This window comes from Vespa mandarinia, chromosome 6, assembly GCF_050613455.1.
Source record: "Vespa mandarinia isolate Hongniang chromosome 6, ASM5061345v1, whole genome shotgun sequence".
NCBI lineage: Eukaryota > Metazoa > Arthropoda > Insecta > Hymenoptera > Vespidae > Vespa > Vespa mandarinia.
The window spans coordinates 965,001-989,862 of NC_140815.1; the positions used below are offsets into that span (position 1 = coordinate 965,001).

Consider the following 24,862-nt stretch of genomic DNA (forward strand, 5'->3'; position numbering starts at 1 on the left):
TCCCTTCTTCGTTTCTCCGTACATATCTCCTTCAAAATTCACAAATACATTTCACAGACGAAAACCTAAACAAAAATGAAATCAGGTGAGTAAAATCATTTATCTCTTATTATTTATTACTTGTGTCAATTCGTGTTTTTAATTCGTATTTATTAATGATTAATACGTTAAAATAAATATAAGAAATGGCAAAAAATATATACATATTCTGTTAAAAATTGAAAATAATACGTTCGAATGATGTGAATTTATCATATGAAAAATATGTTCTAGTATCTTCTTCTATACATTTTTTACATTATAATCAAGTATACTGTTCGTGTCTACTGATGGTTATTTTACATTATGCTTTAAAGTAAGCCAAAATAAAAAATGCATGCGCTTCGCTTGACTCAGTAATGCAAGTTACTAAAGCCACGTAACGAGAAAACACGTGAGTGTACAATCGAAGCGAGATATAAATAGAATCCTTTGTATCATTACCAAATTTAAATTAGAAAAGAATATTAAAATTCATTAAACATTCTTCTTTGTTATTATTTGGCCAAATCTTAAAACAAAATTCGATAAAAAGATTTTCTCGTAACGTTGATACGTAACAAAACGAAGTCATCATCTCGATTTGATCATAAATTCTTTGATAATACATACGTATATATCGTTCGAATATCCACTATAATAAAAACGCTTGTACGATCTTTTACAAATTATTAGTTTTATTCGTATTTTCCTCGAAAATGCATACGATTATGTAGAATGATATATTCTTAATACGGTCGAAGTTTGTCGAAAAAATAAGTGACAAGCCAACAAGCGAATGCGGCCCTGCATTCAGGGTTAGTAACCTCCCTCGTAGCTCGCGTCGTACGATAATACTGTAGCACTATAAACCATATCGACCTATCCCCATGTGTTCTAGGATAAGGGATGTCTAGCCGGCTTTCGAGTGGTACCGCGAACGTACGAATTACATGTCTGAAAATAATCAGACATCATCGTCGGTTAACTCTTCTTCTTAAGTTATAGAGTTATAGTATGTCCGATAGAGCGCACAGTAATTTTCTTCTGTAATTTTTCATATACCGATACGCAGACACTACGATGCGACATACGTATCCACTTACTCTGAAAGGGAATACATGCGATGTCGTTACAAGAAAAAGAAACGGGGAAGATAGAAGCAAAAATATATTTCCAAATTAACATTATTCAATATTACATAACGCTAAAGGAAAATTGAAAGTAATTTGTTCTAAAAGTATTCATCATTTTCTACTTCTTTTTTTTATTTTTTTCTTTAAGGCTATTCATCACCCCTATAATTTTATAATGGTTTACGCCAACGATGAGAACAGATGTAATTCTTGAACTATTTTAATTAGCAAGTTCTCATTTTAAATATGAAGGTTTAATCTAAGACCTCACTTTTCTGAATTTTTATAAAAGCCTTATTTCCCCTGAAAAAAAAATTGTGTTAAAAAACTGTATTATTTCGAGAATAGTTCATGCACAAATAAAAAGCTTTTTCAAAAATTCGAGTAAGCAGGGTCCTATATTAAATCTTCGTCTTTGAAAAGAAATCTTTTTCATCAAAATTGATTAAGAATTACGTCTGTTCTCATTGTTGGTGTAAATGCTGTTTTTCACGAAGAAAAGTTTTGTACAGTGGCGCCCCTTGACATCTTTAACGATAGAAAAGAAGCTTGTATCCTCACTAATGATTTTAATATATACATTCGAATGGCGTATTTTATTTTCGTGAAGTAGCTATTGCCTGCTTGTTTGTGTACGTAAATATATGATACTCAGATTTTTTGAACCATTCTAAACGTAAAGAAATCTGTTTCACAATGCTCGCATGGAGAAGCTGTAGTAACTTTACTCGGTCACTTTTATGAGCTTGGACAGATGATTCTATCACAAAATGTAATGATTCTATAACAGAATGATCTAAGTTTCTAAAATATTATTAAATTTAGAAAAAATGTATAATTTCTTTTATAATTTATATACTAAAAACGTAGAAATTCTATTAGCAATGTGTAGCAGATTGTCAAACAGCTAAATTCGTAATTCAGGAATCACGTAGATTCTGGTAATTTTTTTTATTGAATTAACTCCGAAGTTTCAGCGCAATTTTTTTATAATTTTCTTTGTAGAATCTCTTTATATTATTAATATTATTACTACTATTACTATAATAATAATATATAATATAATAATATAATAAGTATATATATAATATAATATAATATAATATAATATAATAAAATATAATATAATATAATATAATATAATATAATATAATATAATATAATATAATATAATATAATAAGTATTCACTAATTATTTTTGACATAACATTCAGCAAAATTTGGTTTCCTGTCGTAAATTTATATACTAATTATTATATGTATTATATGTATGTAATTATATTTATTATTCTTTATGCATTTGTCGTGAAACAAATGCGTACGGACATCGTTTTAGGATGGATCACTAGCAAACCGAACTCTATCAAAAAAAGATATATATATGAGAGACTAAAAGCGCGAATTCACAGTACTAAACTACTTTACTTAACGAAGCCGCTTGTTGTTTACGCGTAAAAGAGATATAACCAATAAACTTAAAACACTGATACGATAGACACATGGTGGGAACAGTGTTTCCCGCTTGTACTTGTAGTTAATATTTTGTCCATACTTGTCGCTAAAGTCACACACGCTTCGAGTGAAAAATGACGAAGAATTTCGATAAAAATAAATAACTTGCGATAAAATGATATTTCACGTTAGAAATATCCACAAAATTTTACCGAACGATGTTTTTGTATTTTATGAATTCCGCGCTAGATGGCTCTGTCTCGAAATGTTAATATGCAATCCGTATATTCGTATGTACGAGAAAAAGAGACAAAAGTCACCATAAATTTATCGTGAAAGAAAGATCAAGTGAAAACGGAAATTTATCTACGTAAAGATTCTTGAAATAATTACTGCTATACGAAATTCAGTTTTTATAAATATCAAACTTAATTTCAACAATAAACTGAATGCACAATAAACAAATCAGTGTACTATAATATTATAATTTGTTATTAAAATTCTTCGCATATATAAATTTCTACCTTATCGATTCAGTCAGTGAAATTTTCAAACAGTGCAATATTTAAACTTATATTTTAATTTATGTTGAAAGCTATCATTAAGCGAAATTGCAATTTGAATAAATTTTTAACTTTTAAAATCGATAAACTTATCGAGAGTTAAATCATCTGAAACAATTGAAATATTTTATAGACGTTAAAATTCAACATTTAGATAGGTATTCGAATTACAGAATCAATACAAATTGAATACATTGGCCAAGTGTCAATCGAAAAAGTATTGAATTATAAAAAGTTGTCTTCTTCCGTATACTATTTCGCTAGAATTTTCTTGGCCACGTTTAGATACAGTCGAGAACTTTGGTCGTCTATATTATGCAAGTGGATCAGGTCAGGAAACTTGTACGTTTATGTCCGAATCCTGCGTTTCGCCTCGTTAAAGTTAATCCTCAACTAGCTTTTCGTATAATTTCCAATATTATGTCGAAAGCAATTTTAATGTTGTCAATTTCATTTTTCCAGCTATCGCTTTTCGTATCATAAAGCAAAACCTTTCAACCCTTATGATAAAAGTTTTTAAATTAATAAGTAAATTTTACAGATATATCTATATAAACGTATTAAATAATACTCCATTTTATTTACAATTTGTGAAAATATAAAATATATTCATGTCGTTCCACCGAAGGGATAACTTCGTTAATAATCTCTACTTTCTCATACTCAACCACATCCAAAATCTACATTTCTGTATTACTTACATTATTATAATTCGTATATCATTCGATATTTTGTCTTACATCGTAATGAATTATTTTATTCGTCAATCAAAAGTTACGTAAATCATTGTCAATAAAATTCATCTATGTATTCTATAGAATATATAAAAATTATGCACGCAGATATTCAATAGCGAAAAAAATCATAACCTCTGTAATGATTTCATAATACTATTTTATCATAAAATTCTTACCATCAAAAGAAAAAGTTCACACATGTAACGCTCTGTGAATGTTTAAGCTAATTGGACGATTAATTAATTAAAATAGGTTGAATATAAGTCCTTTTATATATTATATTGACTATAATTCCAAGTTTAATTATATAAATTATAAAAAATTTTCGTACCTATTTTCATCGACCCTTACTAAGTCCACCCCGTAATTAAAAGATACTTATTAAAGAATTAAAAAAAAAAAGAAAGAAAGGTAAAAAAGATATAATAAAGCAATGAAGACTGATTAAGGAATAAACGTACATTTTTAATGATCGACAGAAGGCAAATCCAGCCTCTTTCTCTTGCTATTCGTTTTCGCTTGTATCGAATCTTTTGGCCTTAAGGCTGGTAAAGAACAACCCTTCGAATTTTTTATTCGAAGACCTTTAAGCTCCAACCTTTGTATATAAGTCGTATTAGGCATCACGGAAACCGGACCAAAGTAGCAAACTTCTCGCGGACGATTGATTTGCAAAGCCGATAACTTTCGTTGTATTTCTTCGACAGTATTATCAAATTCTATCTTGTTGCGTAATTTTTTGGTATCGTTTAAGATCGTCATTTGCCATCTTAAATAAATTCGATTTGTTTGTCAGTAAATGAGATATAAAAATTATTAAATTACTAATGAGAAGATAGATTTTTACTTTCCAGCGCTGCCGTGGCAAACTCTAAAATTTTGCTTAGCTGAAAGTATGCTGGCTTTTCGATCCTGGATCTTTTTTCTCGAAAATGGATTTAAATACGACTCCTTAGCGATATATATTTTTAACTCTTTAAGAAATTTCTTACTGAAATTTTCCTGAAGGAAAAGAAAGTGGTCGAGTAAAGTGGAACAGTTGGGTCTAGCGTCTGGATCCATACGAAGACACTGTGAAAGAAAGTCCAAGCTCACTGAACTCCACGAAGGAAAGAGATTTCGTAAGGATAATGGTTCTTGAGAAATCATGAGCTCATCAACAGTAGTAAATCGTAATGGCCTAAAAAGAAAGTTTTGTCCCATTGATACCTGGTGTCTACCGCGAATACTTCCTGAATTTGAACAAAATAATAATTAATTGAACAATTACTAAATTTCATTACATCGATTTAGTTAAAATCTTACCTAGGACTTTAGTAATTCTATAAAGCTGATCGATGTCACTGTCTCCTGGAAAAATTGGATCACCAGTCATCATTTCAGCATAAAGACAACCGACCGCCCAAATATCAATTTCTTTGCCATATTTCGAATCACCAACGAGAAGTTCCGGTGCACGATACCATCTCGTCGCTACATAATCCGTATAGGATTCTTTCGAGCTGCTGATCAATCGTGCGAAACCAAAATCGCAGAGTTTGATTACACCGTTCGATGAGACCAAGACGTTCTCTGGTTTGACGTCTCTGTGCATAATCTAATAATAAAAATGAGTCGTTTGCGTTCTTTTATTTATTTCTTCGGAAAAAATCGCTTTGATACATTGAAGAAGTTCATTTCGTGAATATTTCATTTGATATATGTAAATATATTATTAAGAAATTCAAACAGATATTATTTCTTCAGTATATACGATCGGAATGTATTTAGTTTGCCAACATGAGATTAAGAAAAACGATTTTGCGAATTGTTCTAAGATAAGTCGAATAAAAAAATGTAAATTAACAAAAATCTCGCATTAAACAAGGTTTGAACTTTGACTTTTTCTAGTACCTAATAACATACGATAGTAATTATAAGTGCTATCGTGAATGAATACATTTATATATATTCGAGATCTTCTGCATATTATTTCAACAAGTTTTCAACTAATCGTTGTTGGCGTTGTTGCTTTTACGATATAACTATTAATAAGGAACGTCGCAATCGTCACGTTAGCTGCATCCAAAATCTTACGTCAAAGCCAGAAAATTTATTAAGGATTATATACACTTCGTTCGAAGTTTAAAATAGGCACATTTACTATATATTTTATTTACTGATTACCAGTAATCTATCGAAGAAAATTATTTTGCAAAATTTTCTGGATAAATACGAAATTGTTTAATATAAACATAAGTAATCATTACATAAAAATATAAATGTAAAATGAAATAGTGGTAATAAACTTTTAAATGATTTCTTTATGCGTTCGATTGCGAATATTAAACGATGTATTTTTTTACAATGATATCATTCATGCATAATACAAGCAATTATCATAGAATATTTCGCTTCTCATTAAATATGCATATGTATCTATTTGAATCGACCTTGCTATGAAATCTGTTAACACATCGAACAAGGTCGATATTTAATAGATTTATTCAACTATTTCGCATTTATCCTTAAATTTCATCCATAATCATGATGAAATGTTAAAGTCATACAAAATGAAACGATAGAGCAAAAACTAATGGATATAAAAATGTTTCATTGAAATTTAATTTTTTTTAGAATTTTGAAAAAAGTTATGACATCCCATTGGTAAAAAATGAAAAAAAAACAATAGGAATAAACATTATCCTGAAATCTCGTTAGAAAAAGAAGATAACAAATAAAAAATTAAAATAACCTCTTTTCAAAAATAATAAAAATCACAGATGAAAATTCATTATTGCCATTTAAAATTTCACCTTGACACACGGAATACGAAAAAAACATTCATAATAACATTGTTACCCAATGGTCGATCACTTACGTGATTATTGTGACAGAAATTCAGGCCACGAAGTACTTGAAAAATATAACGTTTCGAAACTTCTAATCCGAGGCCATCAGCAGATCGTTCTAATTCATCGAGGACAGTATGATCCAAGAATTCGAAAACCAAATGAAATCTTTTTCTACGGCGAAAAACCTCGATCATGTCGATGATATTCTCATGATGCAGTTTCTACATTGAAAAGAATAATACTAAAAAAAAAACTAATCTAATTGAATGGACGCAAATATTACCTTCAACATCCGAATCTCTCGTAGGGCCAATTTTCGAACTTGAACGTCCTCTTCTGTTTCTAAAAACTTTTTTATCGCGACCACTTGGCCGGTTTCACGATGTCTACATTTCATTACAACACCGTAACTACCTTCACCAACGATTTCGATATTTTCGTATTTATCCATTTTGTTTTTTAATCTATTCTTTCATGTTATTGAGGATACTGTCCAATCGATCATTGGCAATCATCTTAAATTCATTCGTAAAACCTTTGAAAAGAAAATTGATATGCTTGCTTTCTGAATGCACTTTCTAAAAACATTGGAGAAAGAAGAAAGAAAGAAAGGAAAGAAGAAAGAAATGGCGAAGAAAATGAATGAACCACAGGTTGTGATGAACGTAGCAAAATATCGAGAAACGAAACGAAATTCCCTTTCTACTACACTTTCGTCGTTGCCGACAACAACCACGTGCTCGTTCTGCTAATAGGCAAAACTTCGAAGCAAAATGAAAGAAGAAGAAAAACAGAAAGAAGAAAATAAGAAATAGATGGAGAAAATTTTCTTCGAAAAATATCGTCCACTTGTAAACAACATCGAACAACTTTCAAAGAATCCAAAGTTCGAATTTTCAAAAACTCTATCACTCTTCTAAAAAGAAAGAGAGAAAGAGAGAGAAATGAACTTTCCTCGAAGCGAACTCCTGCAAGGATAAGTTCCAACTGCTACTCAGAATACCGTAGGAGTCTCTTATCGATGCTTATCGATCGGTTCGCAATTAGAGCAGAGGGTCTGTTTTCGTCAATAATAGCTAAATTGCTTGCTATAGGAGGCTTATTATGTTTTAAGGGTGAAGGTGGAAGGAGTAAGAGAGGTACCAAGAGCGATGAGTATATAGGATGATACGAACATTCACGACCTACCCTCCTAACCTTTTTGTCATCCTTTTATTTCTCTTATTAAATTAATCCCAATTATTAACAAATTATTTTCGATTAGAATCGAAAGACTATTTCTTTCCTTATTGTGCATTCTTTCAAGCAACTCTTCGTATACTTTACGAGGATGAAATTTCAAAGAAAGGAAGAACTCATTTCGATGTTAATAGGGAGAAAGATGGCAGATAAACATAAGAGAGAACTTGTTGGAGCGAAACTCGAATGTCTAAAGAGAATCTGAACTTTGCGTGCCGAGAAAGCACTGAGGAAGTTCAACCTTGCGTAAGCTCGTGGAAAAGGTCAATCCCAGCGAACTTGCTGAATGCCAGAAACTTTTCCAAGGTCTCGTCGGTTGGACGAGGTGTCAGATTAGAGTTGTACGTGAAACAGAAAGAAACGACCTTATGTTCTTCCAATTCCACGAGAATTTTCAAAAACATTTATTTTCGATTTTTACTTTACGACCGATTACGATCGAACAATCCAATTAATATTTCTTCGATTTTTATTCAATTCCTTTTTACTGTTCACTTTGAATATCCTTGAAGCGAATTAAAATCAAAAACTACGAATGATCACCTTGATATATGATAATTTTTAAAGTACTGCAATAATAAAAAGTGATCAACGAGTGAATATTGAATGTAACTGTACATACATACGTAAATGGAATCAAAAAGTTGAAGAGATTCGATCATATCGATTTACATCTCGAAACTAATTAATCTGAAGTCAGTCAGAGATGCAGCCATGTTCTCGAAATGTTCAAATTACAATTCATTGAACGAATACCCGTAATCGATTAACGCGAATAGAATTTGTAAACTATTTATGGACGGGAGTTCGATGACTTCCCATCTGCGGTCTTGTCAAACGCTTTCCGATCGCGTGTTCTACGGGAATTGTTCGATGCGGCCTCTTTCCCGCGATTATTATTTATGAAAATTAATCCTTTATTTAGAAATTGAAACTCTCAAATTTTAATCATCTCCGAACATACGTATCATGAATGTACAAATATCTAGTTACATACATGTATACATACTTGTAATTACGTACATACACATATATATATATGTATATATATACGTATATATATACATGTATACATACTCGTAATTAGATACATAAATACATACATTCGCATAGTTACATACATGTAGTTACATATATGTAGTGACATTTGTGGACTTTTTTATGTTTTCCGGAACAACTGCCGATTTTGAGCGACCAGAGCGTTCAGCATCATCGGTATTTGTACGACCGCGTTTAAATTCAGCATACCAGTCAATAATAGTTGATTTCCGTGGTGCAGAGTTTCCATAACGCTTATCAAGCCACTGTTTGGCTTCAACAGTATTTTTCCCCATCAAAAAACAATGTTTAATTAACATACGAAATTCTTTTTTATCCATTGTTTTGAAAATTACAAAACTGGGATCACTAAAACCACTGTAACCTATAAAATCAGAATGAAAATTTGACATGTATCGTTTGAAGGATGCTATTATCCAGAAATCATATGGGTCTGTAACAGTGTTGCCATATATGTGTCAGACCGGAGACTTATTGAGTGATGTGTTCTATACATACATATGCGTAGTTACATATATACGTACATATATATATACATACATACATACATACACATATATAAACATATATATATAAATATATACACACACACATATATATATATACATACATACATGCATACATCATAAATATTCTGGATCGTACACACAGCGTCATGATTCTTCGACTTTGTGATGCATCTATTTCAATGCTCACGCTTGACTCGCTAGAGATTTGTCTCTAATGAATTCTAAATAAGATTCCTCTTCCACTTTTTTGTCTTCTTTTCTTTTCTTTTTTGAAAATATCTTTCCTATGAAAATAACGGGACAGTATTTTTTATAGATAATAATTAATAACAATCATCTAAAAATAGAAAAAAACACGCATATATGTATGTAAGTATATATATACTTACATATTTGAATATATATATATATGTGTGTGTATGTGTGTATATATATGCATATACAAAGAAAAGAGAAAAAAAAAGTGTACAGATGTGAACGATGAAAAAATTGCGAAGTCGACAAAAAAGAGAAGAGAAGAAAGAGTAAGAGAAGAAGCATGATCGTGTTCAGAATTTGTTCAAGGCGTATCTGTTAGCAGCGATAGTCTGTAGCGAGTCGAAAGCGAGCACTGAAATAGATGCACCACATGGCGGGGATCTTCGACTATGTGTGCGAGAACTTTTTACTGGTTTGCGTACTGGGAAAAAGATAGTGGCAGTGTGTGAACGAGAGTGCGAAGAGTCATAGGGAAGATTTTTAGTTAAAATTGGGTCGACTCGATGAATGATCATCGTGTCTTTTCCGAAAAAAATAAAAGGAAAAAATGGATAATAACAATCATAAAGAAAAGACAAAGTTTGACAGTGAACAATGAACATTTGAAAAGAATCTCGTGACGAAGTTTGTTATAATCATAATTCGTTTGAATACTTGTAACGGCTAATCTTCGAGAAGAAAGACTCTATGTTAAAAATTCTATCGAAGAAGGGATTGATATAAAAAGAGAGAGAGAGAGAGAGAGAGAGAGAGAGAGAGAGAGAGAGAGAGAGAGAAAGAAAGAGAGAAAGAGAGAGAGAAAGAGAAAAAGAGAGAGAGAAAGAGAAATATAAAAGAAAAACTAAAGAGAAGATTATATGGAATAATAAAAAAACACATGCGTGATTCTTTTGATTGGACACCATAGGAGAGAGGAAAGTAAAAAGATCGAGTCGAGTCAATTGTCGAACGTTGTTCACTCTCGACGCCTCGATGAAGATTCACGATCTTCTGGTGAGCTAACATTCTAAAAATACGGTGTAAGCTTCGTGATCCTACAGTGGAAATCTCCGAGCATCGAGGAAATTTCGCGGGGACGATGCTAGTAGTTGGTTGATAATACGCACTTAATATCTCGATAACAATTTGGAAAAAATTATAATTCGATCGAAATGAAATGGATAGTGTAATTCTTCGGTGATAAACAATTGAAACGATTTCTCCGAGAAAGAGAGAGAGAAAGAGAGAGGGAGAGAGAGAGGGAGAGGGAGAGAAAGTGAGAGAACAGATTCAAAAAAGGCTCTTGAGGCGATGCTCGTTCGTCTCACGAAAATCCAACTACGCCGGTTAATCCGGCGTTATCGAAAACGGTGAGATTTCTCACGATTGTGATCGGTAACGAAACCCCAATGGCTACCTGCCATCCTAGACCACTGATGCAGCATCTGCAACTGCAGGAACAAACTCAGGTTGGACTGGGTACTATCAATGGAGTCGGTAATCAAGGACAAAAAGTGCTCCAGCAAACCCATTATCAGCCTCACCTGTTGAATTGGGTATATTTGGCAATTACCGATCAAAACTCGGCGCAACTTTCCGATCAGGTAAATCATTTAAAATAGTTTAATTTCTACCTATCGTTAATGTTTATAAAAAGCTTTAAACTCCTTGATATGAATTTGCCAAAACCTTTGCGGTTGCTTATTGTTTAAGAAAAAGCTTCTGCCTGCGATTTGGAGCAATTACACAACGGCAAACTCTCAAACCTATCTACATCAAAACACTTTAAATGCTTCCGGAGCAATAGGTGCCAGTCTAGCCGATAGTATCGGTGATCTCGCTGAACATTTTACCGAATTGGATCTGTTAGATAGAAAACCAATAAAGAGGCCACCGTCTACGTACTTGTGTCATTTGTGCTTCAAAAAGGGTCATTATATCAAGGATTGTCCGCAGGTACGATGATGGTGCTTCTATCTCATTCTATCTATAAAGTAACGTCTATTTAAAAAAAAAAAGAAAAAAAATTCAAAATTTGCATGTTACCCATAAATTCATGGCCGTTCGTAAACGATGCGCGTGCCTTGATATAACAGCGTGATACGACGATCAATTGAGCGCTAATTGAGACAACAAACGACTCCTCTAAAGTTGATGACGTCACAAATACTGCTTCGAAAGGCATTCTATGAATCTTTACGATCCGAACTGTAATACGTTACTATTACTTTGAACAGTATAATAATACGTTTTCTTACAATTTTAAATTATCTCCTTATTCTCTCCAATTGCATTAACGACGGGATTAATTATTGTTTTCTTTTTTCTTTTCACATACAATTAGTCTCTATATTTGTAATTCAGCTAAGTCATACGATGATCTTGATCTCTCTTTATCAAACAAGACGTTAAATAGAAAAATTTATATATTTGATAGATTAATTATCATTATTTTTTTGATTAAAAAAATATTTTTTTCATCTAATTAAAATATAAAATAACTTCCTACTTTAGGCTCGTCCAAAAGGCGAAGGTCTTACGCCTTATCAAGGTAAAAAAAGATGTTTCGGAGAATACAAATGTCCGAAATGCAAACGTAAATGGATGTCAGGCAATAGTTGGGCTAATATGGGTCAAGAATGCATGAAGTGTCATATTAACGTGTATCCTCATAAACAGGTGAGACTGTCGTAATGGACTTTTGACAATTTCCCATAATGAGACATGATCTTAGAAATTTTTCGAATGGAGTTACGTACTATTATGATATTGTTTATATCAAATAATTTATCTTGTTATTTTGCTGAAGTATTATGCTCGCAGATATGTATGTGAAAACGGGCAAAATCTAATTATAGTTACATAGTCGCGCTCAGGCTCATCGACTACCGTACAGAAATACTTGAGCGGATTCATCGAATGATTATGTTACGACGAACTTTCCTTTTCCTTTTCACGGGAATTTCTTTCTATATTAAAAAAAAAAATATATACACATTTTTTTTTTTGTTAAATAACATACAGAATATAATACTTATTAATTTCGTATAATCATAAAAATATTATCAATTTTTCTAACAGTTCTCTTTAACATAATTATCGAATTATTTTCTATAATTTTCTATTTTATTCAATTTTTCTTTCGTTATACTTCCATGTTACTTTCAGAGACCATTAGAACAACCCGACGGCTTAGACGTGTCCGATCAGAGTAAAGAACATCCTCAACACCTCTGTGAGAAATGTAAAATTCTGGGCTATTACTGCAGGCGTAGTCAATAACAACGAAAAATATATAAACGCTTTTTCTAAGACCATTCTAAAACCATCATTTAAAATTCTATGTTAACGTGCCGTTGCTAATAAATTTTTTTCTACGTTCTATGCATATACTCTCGGATGTGTAAGAACGCATGGATGTATTTTATTCATTTCGATAATCTCGATGTTAATTACTGTTAATACAACAACGGAGTATTTTTTTGATCAGCTGAGAAATCAGAACTGTCATACTCAGGGACGAATTTCATGAGAATGCAGATACAACGCTCTGTAAGTTAACGTAATTACATTTAAAAATTAATAATCACATAAAACGAAAGTGATGCGAGTCAAAGAGTTTATAATTGAGTTTTAGCTTTGTATTTTCTCAAATATATAAAAGTGTAACAAAAAAAATATATACATATATAAAAAAGTGTAACAAAAATATGCGACAAAATTTTACGAATGAATTTCTCATATATAGAGAAAAAAATAGACCTCAACAATTACATCAAAATAAGCCCCAAATTATGATTAATTTCTGAGTTATAAATCTTTCAAGAATAATTTTATTGTTGGTAAATTCCTATTATTTTTATTTTATTTGCTGAAATTAAAACCAAAACACTGATTACATCATGTTAAAATATGTAATTACATTTACTGAATTTCTTTTCGTACTGAATGTCTGTAATATTTACAAATGGATTACCGTATTAACAACCATAAGTAGCTAAACGTATTCGAAACTCAATGAAATGACAAAATGAAGTCTATATTCGGGCAGGCGGTATACATTTTGAACATTTCACATAAGGAATTATCGACAAAGTGTATTGTAATATAATCCTAGCAAACAAATATAATTTGTATTGTGTATGATGTATACTAAAATCATACTTGAAAGTCTTATAATTCAAAAATTAAACATTTCCGGCGCCATTTTGACATAACTTATTATTCTTCTCTACAAATGAAGAATCCATTCATGTAGTTTCACCACGTATTTTTGCGTTTCTTACATTATAGATACTTTATTATGATTCTGCGTCATAATAAGATTTTCATTTAGTTAATAAATTTCTTAACTTACACCACTTTCCTATTAATACGTTTAATTTAATAAATACATAATGACTCTTATGTACATCAGAAAAATAGAGAAAAAGAAAGAGAAAGAGAAAAAGAAAGAGAGCGTATATTCATCTTTTATTTTAATTATTTGTCACAATCTAAAGAGAATAAATGTTAGGAAACAATACTATTCAATATTGTACATACACATAATATCTGTCAAGGCGAGTATTTGACATGAACGTACTATTATCAGCCCTATTGAAAACTTAAGATTGTTAGACAACGACTAGGAATACTTGAGAGATATGACTTATACACGTTTGAAGTTAGATAGTAGTTCTATTGTATAATGAAACAAATTTTCCAACGCCAAACAAAATAATATTAATAAATATATAATTTCGATATATATTTCATTTTTTTTTGCAAATATGCAACACTAATATTATCATACAGTTATCAGAAATTAACAAAAAAAATACTCTTGAGGATGTTAAATTATTATTACTATTATTAGTAAGATTATTATTTTATTATTATGATTATTATTTCATCAAAGACGTCGAGAAAATTAGTGATTCAATGCAAATATTTCTATATTTTGACTGAAGTGCGTAAATTTATTTCTTTGGTTTTTATATAATTTTGGAATACGGTTTTATATAGAACATTAACAAACTTTAACAATCATATGAATCATCTACAAGAAGATTTACGAAATTCAATATTAAATTCTGTATGTTTTATATACTTAAGAGCGGTTATTAAAAATTTACAACCAACCAAAATTTCTGGCCATTTTAAAAAAGAAATCTAATAAAATATGCACAACAATAACATATTGTACAGAGAATCAAATAGAATAACATATTGTATTATTATATTTTTATTAATATATTATGTGTATATATATATAAATATATATATATATAAATATACATAAATATATATATATATAAATATATATATATAAATATATAAATATATATATATATATAAATATATATATATATAAATATATAAATATATATATATATATAAATATATATATATATATAAATATAAATATATATATATGTCTTCGCTGTGCCAAATATACAAGCCAAAGATGTATGGTTTCACTTTTATCCAACATTATACTGATCTATCGTACTTAAAAATTTATCATCTGTAAAACATGATTTTACCTTTATAGAAATAGTTATATAATACAATATATATAACGAATGTACAGTCGTCAAGGATTTGTTACGACGAACAGACGGTCCGCCGCGGGATCCTCGCTAAAATACGCTGCGGAATTAAACATCGTTGTTGGTGTAGTATCTACTGTCGTCGTCTGCAAATAAAATAGATAATTACATTCTCCATCAATAAGTACAAATATCTACTGATTTTTTCTATAGATTTCTATACAGAAATATATCATTGGATGTCTTATTGATTCTTAAAATTTATTATAAAAATATTCAAAGATTCTTATATATAAAAATAATACCGTACTATCTTCATACTCATTTCGGTACGAAGATAGCACTTTATTCGTACTAATTACTATTTTCTTTCTCTTATCGCAGTAGTGAACGTAAGGCATGTATCAAATATTTTAAATAATACTTAAGTCTAATAAGATCCCAATTAATTCGCTATTAATCCCAGTTTAACTAGCTACTATATCAAAAGTTGTTTTAACTCGAAATGATTTACAACGTACTTCAGTCTAATTCAAAGAAAAAACGTTAATAGAATCAATCGACACCCCGTACGTGTCAGTCTTATTGCTACGACACAAGACATTGATTCACCTCAGATGTATCAGCACAATGTGAGGGATTCACTGTTGCCATATGTTGAAACTCCTGATTTTGTTTATAAATGAAGGGTTGTGAGCAGGGATCTTCTAACGAACATTTCTGTTGTTGCAAAGAATGCTGCTGTATCCTTTTTTCATATTTTTGCGTTATAGAATATTCGTTTTTCTGATTCATCTTCGAAAGTCGATCGATATCTTCCTCTTTTAATCCTGACTGCGGGTGCAACTGTTGTTGTTCGGATGCTTCCATTTTATGTGGCACTATTTGACAAATATCGAATACACGTTGAGCAGCTGGCTGTACTGCAACTGGACTGGATACGCTTGGTGGTGGTTGATTTACTAAAGTGATTACTTGTTGTGTTTCTTTAATTTCAAATCCAAGAGGAGGTAAAGAAATCGGAATAGGGATTCCTCCAGATCGTGAAACACCTTCGAATTCAGATACACCTGATTTTACTTCCAATGTATGAGAAGTATTTTCTCTCTGCAAATGTGGAAGCTCTGTTTGAGGAGCTACTGTTTTTGGAAATGAAGGTTGTTGTTGACCAATTAAACTAATAACTTGTGGAACTTGCTGCGTTTGCGATGGTAATGGCGGAGGAGGTGGTTCAGGGAACAATTCTGCCTTTAACGTCGGTAAAAATCCATCAATCGCTCTCCATGTGGGAGCCCACAAATTGGTACTAGGTGCCAAAACGTTTGCAGAAGACATTACCAACAACATATTTTTCAAGGACTCAGGTATTGCTTCAAATAAAAGCTCGCTATTATCTGCGTGCATATAAGCACGCAATAAGTCAAGTACTGTCAACCAAAGAGGTAGAAATCCAGGAAGAGTTAGTAAAGGTGTTAAATGATGAAGAAACACCTTGGATAATAACATGGCAGCTCTAACTCTTGTCTCTTCAACACCGATAGGATCATTGGTTGCAATAGGTCCGAGTAATTGAGCTAACAAAGGGAACAACACCTGTTCCAAACATTGCGACCATTCGATGGCTGTCAGTTGAGCCAAATCATGAGCGAGTAATGTACTTTGTAAGTTTGCAATGGCTGTTGTACGAACTGTTCTACGACCATCACAACATAGACGCGCAATTCCTTGCAAAAGTGGTCTCCAAGCTTGAGACCAAAGAGAAACTGCTTCTGTTGTTCCACCTTCTTCAGCCCACCATTGAAAAATTTGGGCAGTTCTCGTGTGCAATGTATACATCAAATCCGAAAGGTGTATAGGACATTGTTGATAACCAAGTGGTTCTTCCGAATTGCTATGTACTCTGTTACGTTTTCCAGCACATTGAAGGACAGCTTCAGCAAAAGTTCTTATACAACGAACACACATCTCGAAATTGAATGGTGTTACATGAGCCACATCTCGAACTAGGAAAGTCAAACTTTCACAACACTTAATTAAAGCAGCAGGATCGTGAGGTTGCAGGTCTCGGTCTAGAACTATTGTATCAGCAGCAACTGGGAGTGGTGCTTCTGTTCCTGTTGGCGAGACAAGTACCCACTCCGGTACAGGACTGATAGGTCTAGGATCAAGGACAGATGCTCTACTGTTTACTACTTCATCTACTACAGTATTTGTCTGTTTAGGTGATAAAGCACCCGCTCCCGCACATTCCAGCAAACTGAATACAACTTTCCAATCTTCTGTATTATGAATATTTGCTGCACCTGTTTTTACTAATTCAAACAGTCCGTAAGCGATCTGTCTTGCTAAGGGTGGACAAGCGGAGGAAGGTAGATGAGTCAAAGGTAACAAAGGTGGTAAAACCGTATATGCAAATTCTTCTCCACGTAATAATCTGATAGCCAATCTCAGCATACCCACTGTTACTCTCTCTAAAAGATATGGATGATTTTCTCTGGCGCTTGTAGTTAATAAACCATCCAGATGAGCTTGTACTATCGGCCATATACACATTACTCTATCGCGATTTTGAATGGTTACTTCTAAGAGTAATTCTAATAGAAAAACGGAAATATCTTCGTCGTCTGAATTTGCTGACACAAGGGCACCAATAAGTGAACGAAGAGATTCAACCTAAAAATGTTTAAAAAAATTAGACAATTATGAATTATGACGGAACACTAGCTTTAATAATTTAATTTGATCGATTGTTTACCTGTAAGAATTTACTTTCTTCTATAATTTGTTTTAAATAGCAATTAGCTACAAATTCAGTAGCTCTTTTGCGAGCGGTTGCTTCTGCGGGATGAGGCATTCGAGAAGTATCTAGCGCGATATATGAGTACAAACTAGACAATATTCCTTGATCGACCGGAGGTTGCTTCGGTGTTGTTGATTCTCGAATCAAAGACACTTTACCAGATGGATCTATAAAATCTTCTCCTTCTGTAAGGCTCTTTGGTAATAATCTTGCCTTGTACAACGCTTGTAGGCAATCAACGATATTTTTCCACGATGCTCTCAATGCATTCCCATGTAAATGCGTAATTTTGAAAAGAGTACGTGCAGCTAATTGACATTTCCCACTACCTCCTATATGAAGAACAACTTGTTCAGGTTCACCGCCTGTTGCCAGGCCTGTGAATTTGCAAAGACTGACAACGAGAGTATCTAAGTCACTACTGATGCTATAATGAGCGCTTATTGCAGCACAGCTAAAATTAAAAAATAATTAATATTTTCTTTTTATCTTCTTGTTAAAGTAATCAAAAAGATATGAAAATATAACTTACCTAAGAAATGTTTGAGCTACTCTGCGTTGCAAAGCTTTATCTGGTGCTTTGTCATATGCTCTACACAAAGCACTTATAATTGGAGCCCATGCATGCTCTGCCAATTCTTTATCAACAATCTCACTAGCATTTCCAACTTTCAAATATGAACTTTCTGGACTAGCACCTCTACGTAATAACACCTTCCACAAATAATTTTCTTTAACTAAACCAGTTTGTTCTGCTGGCATTACAATTTCTTCTCTCCTGGCAAGTAATAAATAAATTATAAAACTCAACATGTAACTGAAAAGTAGTTTAAAATGAAAAGTTTCTAAAATCCTCACTTTATAGAAGAATATATCTCATCCAACATATCTTGATCGAAGTCAGCACCACCATTTACTTTCTTTAAATTTCTCTTGAATTCGTCAGCAGTCATAGGATTATTTTGCCTTTTGACATTATAATTGTGCTGATCAACATTTAACATAATTACTGCATATGCTAAAGTAAATGCTGCATCTGCTGAACTAAATGGTTTGCCATTACTATCCTACAAGAATAAATGAAAGTAATTTAATCTTTAATTATCTGTAATAATCATGTTTCACAAGTTGAATTAAAAAAAAGAAAAAAGAAAAAAGAAATTGACTTTTATTGTTATTACATACATGCCAGTGCTCAGCGAATTTCTCGAGCAGAAGAGAAATAAGTGGAGCTTCACCAGGTAATCTAAAAGACTCTAAGTAGAGTCTTAGAGCTTGATCGATCCGTGTGTTTCTTAGATCAAAATTGTGTACAAAACAATTAAGAACATTCTTATTATCTTTCTTACTTATATATTCACCAATAGCTTTTTTGTCGAGTCCAGGATTTTCTCTCAAAAGCTTAGCAACCTTTTCTGGATCAGGATGTCCTGGACTACCTCCTAAAAGCCCATGCTCTGTAAGTTTTGTGATTCCTTCTCGAGGATTTTCATTAAACTTTTCTGTTCCTACTATCAACCACTAAAAATAAAGATTTATTATTTTATGTATTTAATAACTTAATAAAAGGAATTAATCAAAAAAAAAGAACATACCCTTTTATTTGTTTTTATAGTAAGTAATTCTTCTCGTGTTGGAAGATTTTGTGAGGTACTATGCCTGGAAGATTTGCATAATTCTTTGTAGCCTTTACATCTAATTTCCATGCCAGAAATAAGCATAAATATTGCATCCAAGGAAATGAATTGCATACTGTGCATATTACCCATAAGAGCAGAGGCATTCTATGAAAGCACAGTGAATAGAGAATCAAAATCTTAAATGTCTATACCCTTAATAAATAAAGTCTATACCCTTGAGTATTTTTAATATTAATATACCTTAGAAAGCATCTTCATTAATTCTTCATAAAGATTTGTCGAATACAGTCCACAATCATAATTCAAATACAATTCTGCTGGTAATCCCGGTATTCTCCATAGCCTTACAATGGCTTCTATAATCAATAAAACAAACTGATCTAGGTTATGATCTTATATATTGATATGAGAGAAAAAAATTTGTTTAAAAATTCAATAAATATTTACCAAGTGCTAATTCACGTTGTTCATACGATATCCTATTAGAGTCTGAGCTCACTATTTCTATTAATTTAATTATATAATGCTCCATTTGAAATTTAAGATATTCTCTTTGTGATTCAAATAATAAAAAGGATACTTGTAAATCCGCGGCAAGAATTGATAATCTATCAGTTCCAAGAAGCTGTTATGAACGAAAGAATCATTGTATTAATAATACTTAAAAAGTGATATTGATCAAATTCATTGCATGTATTATGTGTATATTTGATTTGATCATGTCATCTTACATAATTTTGTAATATTTATTTTTACCAGAATAAGATTCCGACAGAGATCATCTTTCACCAATAAGAGTAAAGATGGGAAGTTAGATAGAGCATCTGCTGCAATTTCCAATGCTACTTGCAATAAGTTAAGACCCAGATGAGTCATAACTTCATTGTTTTGTTTATCTAGAGGACTACATAAAGAAACTAAGAATCTGAATAGTTCCCGCACACACAAAGCACCATATGGTGCTAATTGTTGGAGTGGCATAAAACGAACTCCCTGAGTATTAATATATTCTTCTATTTGTTCAGGTTCTTTCGTTTTCGATATTTTGGATGTATTAGTAATACTTTCGTCTGTGGATAAATCTTCCACACTACCAACTGGTGATTGTATAGTATCAATACTTTTTTCTTCATCTATTGATCGTGTTTCTAAAAAATAAAAAATCAAGAATGCGTGCATGTATATATATATATATATATATATATATATATATGTATATATATATATATATATGTATATATATATATATATATATATGTTATGTAAATCAAGCACGTTTTTATTACCTTGACTCTCCATTACATTTTGAGAATTATACTCTTCTTCTGATGTACCTTTTGTATGAACTATATCTTCCTTTCCTAGGATTTTTATTTCTACTTGGGAAATTTCATCTTTTTGCAATCCATTACTACTCTCTATTTTCTCTATCTCACTATGAACTTCTTTTTGTTCTATATCATTCAATGAATTTTTTTGTTTCTGTTCCTCTGGAATCTCATCTTTAATAGACTCACTTTTGCTATTATCAATTTTGTTATTATTTTCCTTGTTATCATTCTTTTCATCTTCTGTTTTATCAGATGATGTTCCATGATCTAAAGAACCTTGCATATCTACAATGATTTCTCCTGCAGTAACAGGTGAAGTAGCTACATTTTCTGCTCTAACTTTATCGACTGAACTCAAAAAATGCGTTTCATCTTCGATGTCATCTACATTCGATTTTAATCTTGGTTTGGAATGAACTTTATTCTTTTTATATTTAGGACGTGTACCTTCCATACTGTTTGTTCTCATTTTCTATATAAAAAAAAGAAAAAGAAAAAGGATAATCTATACCTGTTAAACTCAATCAAATTATTAACATACCTTCATACTCAATAAAACTCTTGTATCATCAGCGAATAATGGTAATCTAGTGAAAAGATGTTGTACTATATCTCGTAGACAATGTTCTGCTGTTCTTCTTAAAAGTTCTAAGTATATAATATAAAACCATTAAAATATGTTAAATATTTTATAAAAATTGTATGTTTCTTGTGTGTAATTTTGATTAATGCATACCGCTAAGACGTGTTTCAAAACATATCCTAAAACAGCTAAGCATTATTTCACAAATACTTTCATTTGATAAATAATCCCCTGCTGGTGCTAACATAAGTGCTTTTAAAACTTGCAATATCCTCATAAGAACAACTCCATCTCCTGCTGCATCTGTACCTACAAATCTAGCATGAGTAACAGCATCAGCTATTGCTTCTACACACGTTGCTATTGTAGAATGATCAGGATCTGAAATGATTAAATGAAATTTATGAAATATTCGAAATTCAGTATAACTTGTCATAAAAAAGACATAATACGTACTAACAAAGCCATAAGATATAAATTTATTAACGGCAGACAACGCAAGACTGGTAACAGGTCCTGTAGTTTCTTCAGAACGTATAATTTCAAGAAATGGAGCCAAGAATACACCAGGTTCCAACTGGGACAAATCTTTTACCTCATTCAATGCTTCCTTCAATGTTGACAAACCTTTTATAAGGGCATCCTGATCATCGTCCTTAATGATAAAAAAATATCACAATACACACGAATATCATTTAAAATATGAATAAGATGAAAATATGAATAAGATGAAAATATGAATTGAAACAAAGAATGATTATCCTCTGATTTGTTTATTTTAATAAATCTTAACTTTTCTATTCAAAACCACCTGCCATACTGTCATTACAACCTGTTTGATTAGAGTTATTGAAATGCATACTCTTAATGAGGACGAAAAAATAAAGGATAATATTCTTAGACGTGTACATTTAATCTTAATTCCTCGAAATAAATTTGTTTCTTATGCAAATAAATAACTGACAATGATTCTAACCTGATGAGAATGTGAGGACCATCGAGTACCTCGTCGCATTGCTGTCGCCAGGAGACAGACTTCGCCTTCGACAACATAAAGGCCGCCTCCTGGACAGGCCGTTTTCGGGATTCTGCTCATTTTTGCTATTATTATTTCTTACACCATGTTTGTATTTAGAAGGCTTTATGAGTAACTTTATAATTCGTAACGTCAAGTGTCAGGAGTGTAGAACACTTCCAACACGATAATCATAGACTTCAAAATACATAAAGATAGACAATTTTCTTCATCGTTGTGCTCCTCTCGACATTATCGACTGTTCTGACATAAAATTGTTAAAAAACAGTAAGTTAATTTTTATTCAACGTCTTCATAAAAGTCAAATAAATCTTTAATAAATTAACATTGTTGGTTATTGACTCATATTTTATTAACAAAAATTATAAATCTTAAATATAGAAATAGACCTTTCATTCTATCAAATTGAATAAAATAAATCTATATAACTGGAAAATAATATAACTATAATCGATTATAGTTATATGTTTAAGTTTCATTCACAGAATCAGCTCAATTGAACACACAAAATTCTTACATTGCGCTTGAGCAGACATTTAGATCACTTTTTTATCATCGATGTGTATTTTAATTTTATTGGTTGGTAGAGTAGAAATTTAAGGAAATTTATTATTATTACGATTATACATTTGATTATGATATTATACGCAACTCTGACTCAACTCAAATCATGTTATTATAAGTCATAATTGCGCGGTTTTTATCGATGCATCGAGATCATTTTAATTTACTGGACTGCAGTGAATGTTAGATATCATTTGATACATTCTTACAAATTTGAAGAAATTCTACGATAGATATTCAACAAAAACAATAACATTAAAAGGTAATTTATTTTTATATAGTTTCAGAAAATTTATTTATTCATCATTTTATATTTACATATTTAATAGCTTAAATAATTATTACACACTTTGTGTTCTGTTTTATTGATAGAACACATGGTACAGGAATAACAAAAACGAATCGGACATACGTGTCCTTGCAATAAAGCTTCTCACATATTTTCATTCATTGATTATAAAAGATCGAATAATTTTTGATAAATTTATTTACGTTATAGCCAACATTTTTAATAGTCAAATATTTTAAATAAGAAATGAATAACGAGTTTTAATTTTTTTTAAAACAAAAGAGAGAAATTTATCTTTTAAGAAGCTGAATGAATTCTAGGTGTGGTCTTGACTATATAAAGTCCTTTAATTTACATGAATTTATTGTTTATTGACCATTTATAATAATACGTATAAAAAAAAATTTGTAATTGAATCTTGCAATAGTGTATCAATCATCATGTATTCTTTTATAAGAAATAAACTGCGTATAAATTTTTACAAAATCACTGTAGCTTTAATTGGTACCATGGGAGAAATACCTAATGAACATAATTCCAATTATATTGACTACAATGATGACTGTAAGTTAAAGTAATTCTTAGCTAAAAAAATAACAATAATTTAAACTAGGTTGTATCAAGTCTATAATGTCATCTTAACATCAATTAATTAAGATGATTGATCATAACTTGTAATACCACATATATCTGGATAACTAATTTCTTTAGCTCAATTCAATGGGTTCAGTTTCCAGTACACAAAAGATCATGCCTGCAACACGAGAAATGGTCGATCAACTGATCGCTTCAAATCAAATTGTTATATTTTCCAAGACGCGTTGTCCATATTGTAAAATGGCAAAACAAGTATGTTTCCTCTTTTATGTAATAAAATCGATCCACTTATATTTACAATCGTATATATTTTTAATAGGTATTTGATTCATTAAAAAAAGAATATACTGCTATTGAATTGGATGAAAGGGACGATGCAGAAGAAATCCAATCAATATTGGGAGAAATGACAGGTGCAAGAACAGTTCCTAGGGTATTTGTTAAAGGAGAATGCCTTGGAGGAGGTACTGATATAAAGAAACTTTATGATAGCGGAGAATTACAGAATAAATTTTAAATTATTGGTAAAAAACATATATCTGATACATCTATTTACCATACCTATAACTGTGGTACTTATATCATGTATTCTATACTCTGTTACATAACAATAGTAACTGAATTCTAAAATGTAACAACAATTTCATTAAATACTTTAATTTAAAAAGCGAAGTGATAATTCATTATTCATACAATCACAATTA

General features: G+C 31.2%; 4 protein-coding genes across 9 annotated transcripts; 2 read left to right on the top strand and 2 right to left on the bottom strand.

The window, feature by feature from the left end:
• Nucleotides 1-2,387: 2,387 nt before the first annotated feature.
• LOC118441110 (cyclin-dependent kinase-like 4) lies at nucleotides 2,388-9,684 on the bottom strand. Of its 4 annotated transcripts, XM_035865120.2 has the most exons (6): nucleotides 7,024-9,684; nucleotides 6,767-6,961; nucleotides 5,212-5,503; nucleotides 4,754-5,138; nucleotides 4,368-4,675; nucleotides 2,388-3,669 (listed from the first exon to the last, which is right to left on the bottom strand). In XM_035865120.2, exons 1-5 carry the CDS (start codon nucleotides 7,189-7,191, stop codon nucleotides 4,372-4,374), a joined length of 1,344 nt encoding a protein of 447 aa, XP_035721013.1. In that variant the 5' UTR covers nucleotides 7,192-9,684; the 3' UTR covers nucleotides 2,388-3,669; nucleotides 4,368-4,371. The 4 variants fall into 4 exon arrangements, with proteins under 4 accessions (XP_035721013.1, XP_085513700.1, XP_035721015.1 ...); XM_085657574.1 differs by having other exon boundaries at nucleotides 2,388-4,675; nucleotides 7,024-9,638; XM_035865122.2 differs by having other exon boundaries at nucleotides 2,388-4,675; nucleotides 6,767-6,981; nucleotides 7,024-7,151.
• A 424-nt stretch (nucleotides 9,685-10,108) lies between these two features.
• LOC118441111 (zinc finger CCHC domain-containing protein 24) lies at nucleotides 10,109-14,974 on the top strand. The gene is made up of 4 exons (XM_035865123.2): nucleotides 10,109-11,388; nucleotides 11,498-11,740; nucleotides 12,299-12,463; nucleotides 12,953-14,974. Exons 1-4 carry the CDS (start codon nucleotides 11,194-11,196, stop codon nucleotides 13,064-13,066), a joined length of 717 nt encoding a protein of 238 aa, XP_035721016.2. The 5' UTR covers nucleotides 10,109-11,193; the 3' UTR covers nucleotides 13,067-14,974.
• Nucleotides 14,975-15,205: 231 nt separating this feature from the next.
• On the bottom strand, nucleotides 15,206-22,932 carry garz (Sec7 domain-containing protein garz). Its single transcript, XM_035865118.2, has 15 exons — nucleotides 22,649-22,932; nucleotides 22,129-22,327; nucleotides 21,826-22,053; nucleotides 21,631-21,737; nucleotides 21,045-21,561; nucleotides 20,515-20,906; nucleotides 20,206-20,383; nucleotides 19,999-20,114; nucleotides 19,714-19,902; nucleotides 19,304-19,639; nucleotides 18,977-19,185; nucleotides 18,651-18,896; nucleotides 18,074-18,572; nucleotides 15,931-17,991; nucleotides 15,206-15,464 (listed from the first exon to the last, which is right to left on the bottom strand). The coding sequence occupies exons 1-15, from the start codon at nucleotides 22,766-22,768 to the stop codon at nucleotides 15,363-15,365; spliced, it is 5,499 nt and encodes a 1,832-aa protein (XP_035721011.2). The 5' UTR covers nucleotides 22,769-22,932; the 3' UTR covers nucleotides 15,206-15,362.
• A 281-nt stretch (nucleotides 22,933-23,213) lies between these two features.
• Nucleotides 23,214-24,817, top strand: LOC118440844 (uncharacterized). Of its 3 annotated transcripts, XM_085657581.1 has the most exons (4): nucleotides 23,214-23,534; nucleotides 23,645-24,125; nucleotides 24,292-24,410; nucleotides 24,478-24,817. In XM_085657581.1, exons 2-4 carry the CDS (start codon nucleotides 24,002-24,004, stop codon nucleotides 24,673-24,675), a joined length of 441 nt encoding a protein of 146 aa, XP_085513707.1. In that variant the 5' UTR covers nucleotides 23,214-23,534; nucleotides 23,645-24,001; the 3' UTR covers nucleotides 24,676-24,817. The 3 variants fall into 3 exon arrangements, with proteins under 3 accessions (XP_085513707.1, XP_035720367.1, XP_035720368.1); XM_035864474.2 differs by lacking the exon at nucleotides 23,645-24,125 and having other exon boundaries at nucleotides 23,225-23,534; nucleotides 24,273-24,410; nucleotides 24,478-24,814; XM_035864475.2 differs by lacking the exon at nucleotides 23,645-24,125 and having other exon boundaries at nucleotides 23,240-23,534; nucleotides 24,478-24,811.
• The last annotated feature ends 45 nt before the right edge of the window (nucleotides 24,818-24,862 follow it).

What these genes read in the sequence shown, in the direction of transcription:
- garz (XM_035865118.2), bottom strand. Translation starts at nt 22,768, where the DNA reads ATGAGCAGAATCCCGAAAACGGCCTGTCCAGGAGGCGGCCTTTATGTT. An exon ending in GGTCCTCACATTCTCATCAG is followed by an intron (nt 22,328 to 22,648) that starts GTTAGAATCATT and finishes TTTATCATTAAG; the next exon opens with GACGATGATCAGGATGCCCT. An exon ending in CTATAAAAACAAATAAAAGG is followed by an intron (nt 19,640 to 19,713) that starts GTATGTTCTTTT and finishes CTTTATTTTTAG; the next exon opens with TGGTTGATAGTAGGAACAGA.
- LOC118440844 (XM_085657581.1), top strand. Translation starts at nt 24,002, where the DNA reads ATGTATTCTTTTATAAGAAATAAACTGCGTATAAATTTTTACAAAATC. An exon ending in TATTGACTACAATGATGACT is followed by an intron (nt 24,126 to 24,291) that starts GTAAGTTAAAGT and finishes CAATGGGTTCAG; the next exon opens with TTTCCAGTACACAAAAGATC. An exon ending in ATTGTAAAATGGCAAAACAA is followed by an intron (nt 24,411 to 24,477) that starts GTATGTTTCCTC and finishes TATTTTTAATAG; the next exon opens with GTATTTGATTCATTAAAAAA.
- LOC118441111 (XM_035865123.2), top strand. Translation starts at nt 11,194, where the DNA reads ATGGCTACCTGCCATCCTAGACCACTGATGCAGCATCTGCAACTGCAG. An exon ending in CGGCGCAACTTTCCGATCAG is followed by an intron (nt 11,389 to 11,497) that starts GTAAATCATTTA and finishes TTATTGTTTAAG; the next exon opens with AAAAAGCTTCTGCCTGCGAT. An exon ending in ATATCAAGGATTGTCCGCAG is followed by an intron (nt 11,741 to 12,298) that starts GTACGATGATGG and finishes TTCCTACTTTAG; the next exon opens with GCTCGTCCAAAAGGCGAAGG.
- LOC118441110 (XM_035865120.2), bottom strand. Translation starts at nt 7,191, where the DNA reads ATGGATAAATACGAAAATATCGAAATCGTTGGTGAAGGTAGTTACGGT. An exon ending in ATTTCTGTCACAATAATCAC is followed by an intron (nt 5,504 to 6,766) that starts GTAAGTGATCGA and finishes TTTTATTATTAG; the next exon opens with ATTATGCACAGAGACGTCAA. An exon ending in TGCCACGGCAGCGCTGGAAA is followed by an intron (nt 4,676 to 4,753) that starts GTAAAAATCTAT and finishes AATTTATTTAAG; the next exon opens with ATGGCAAATGACGATCTTAA.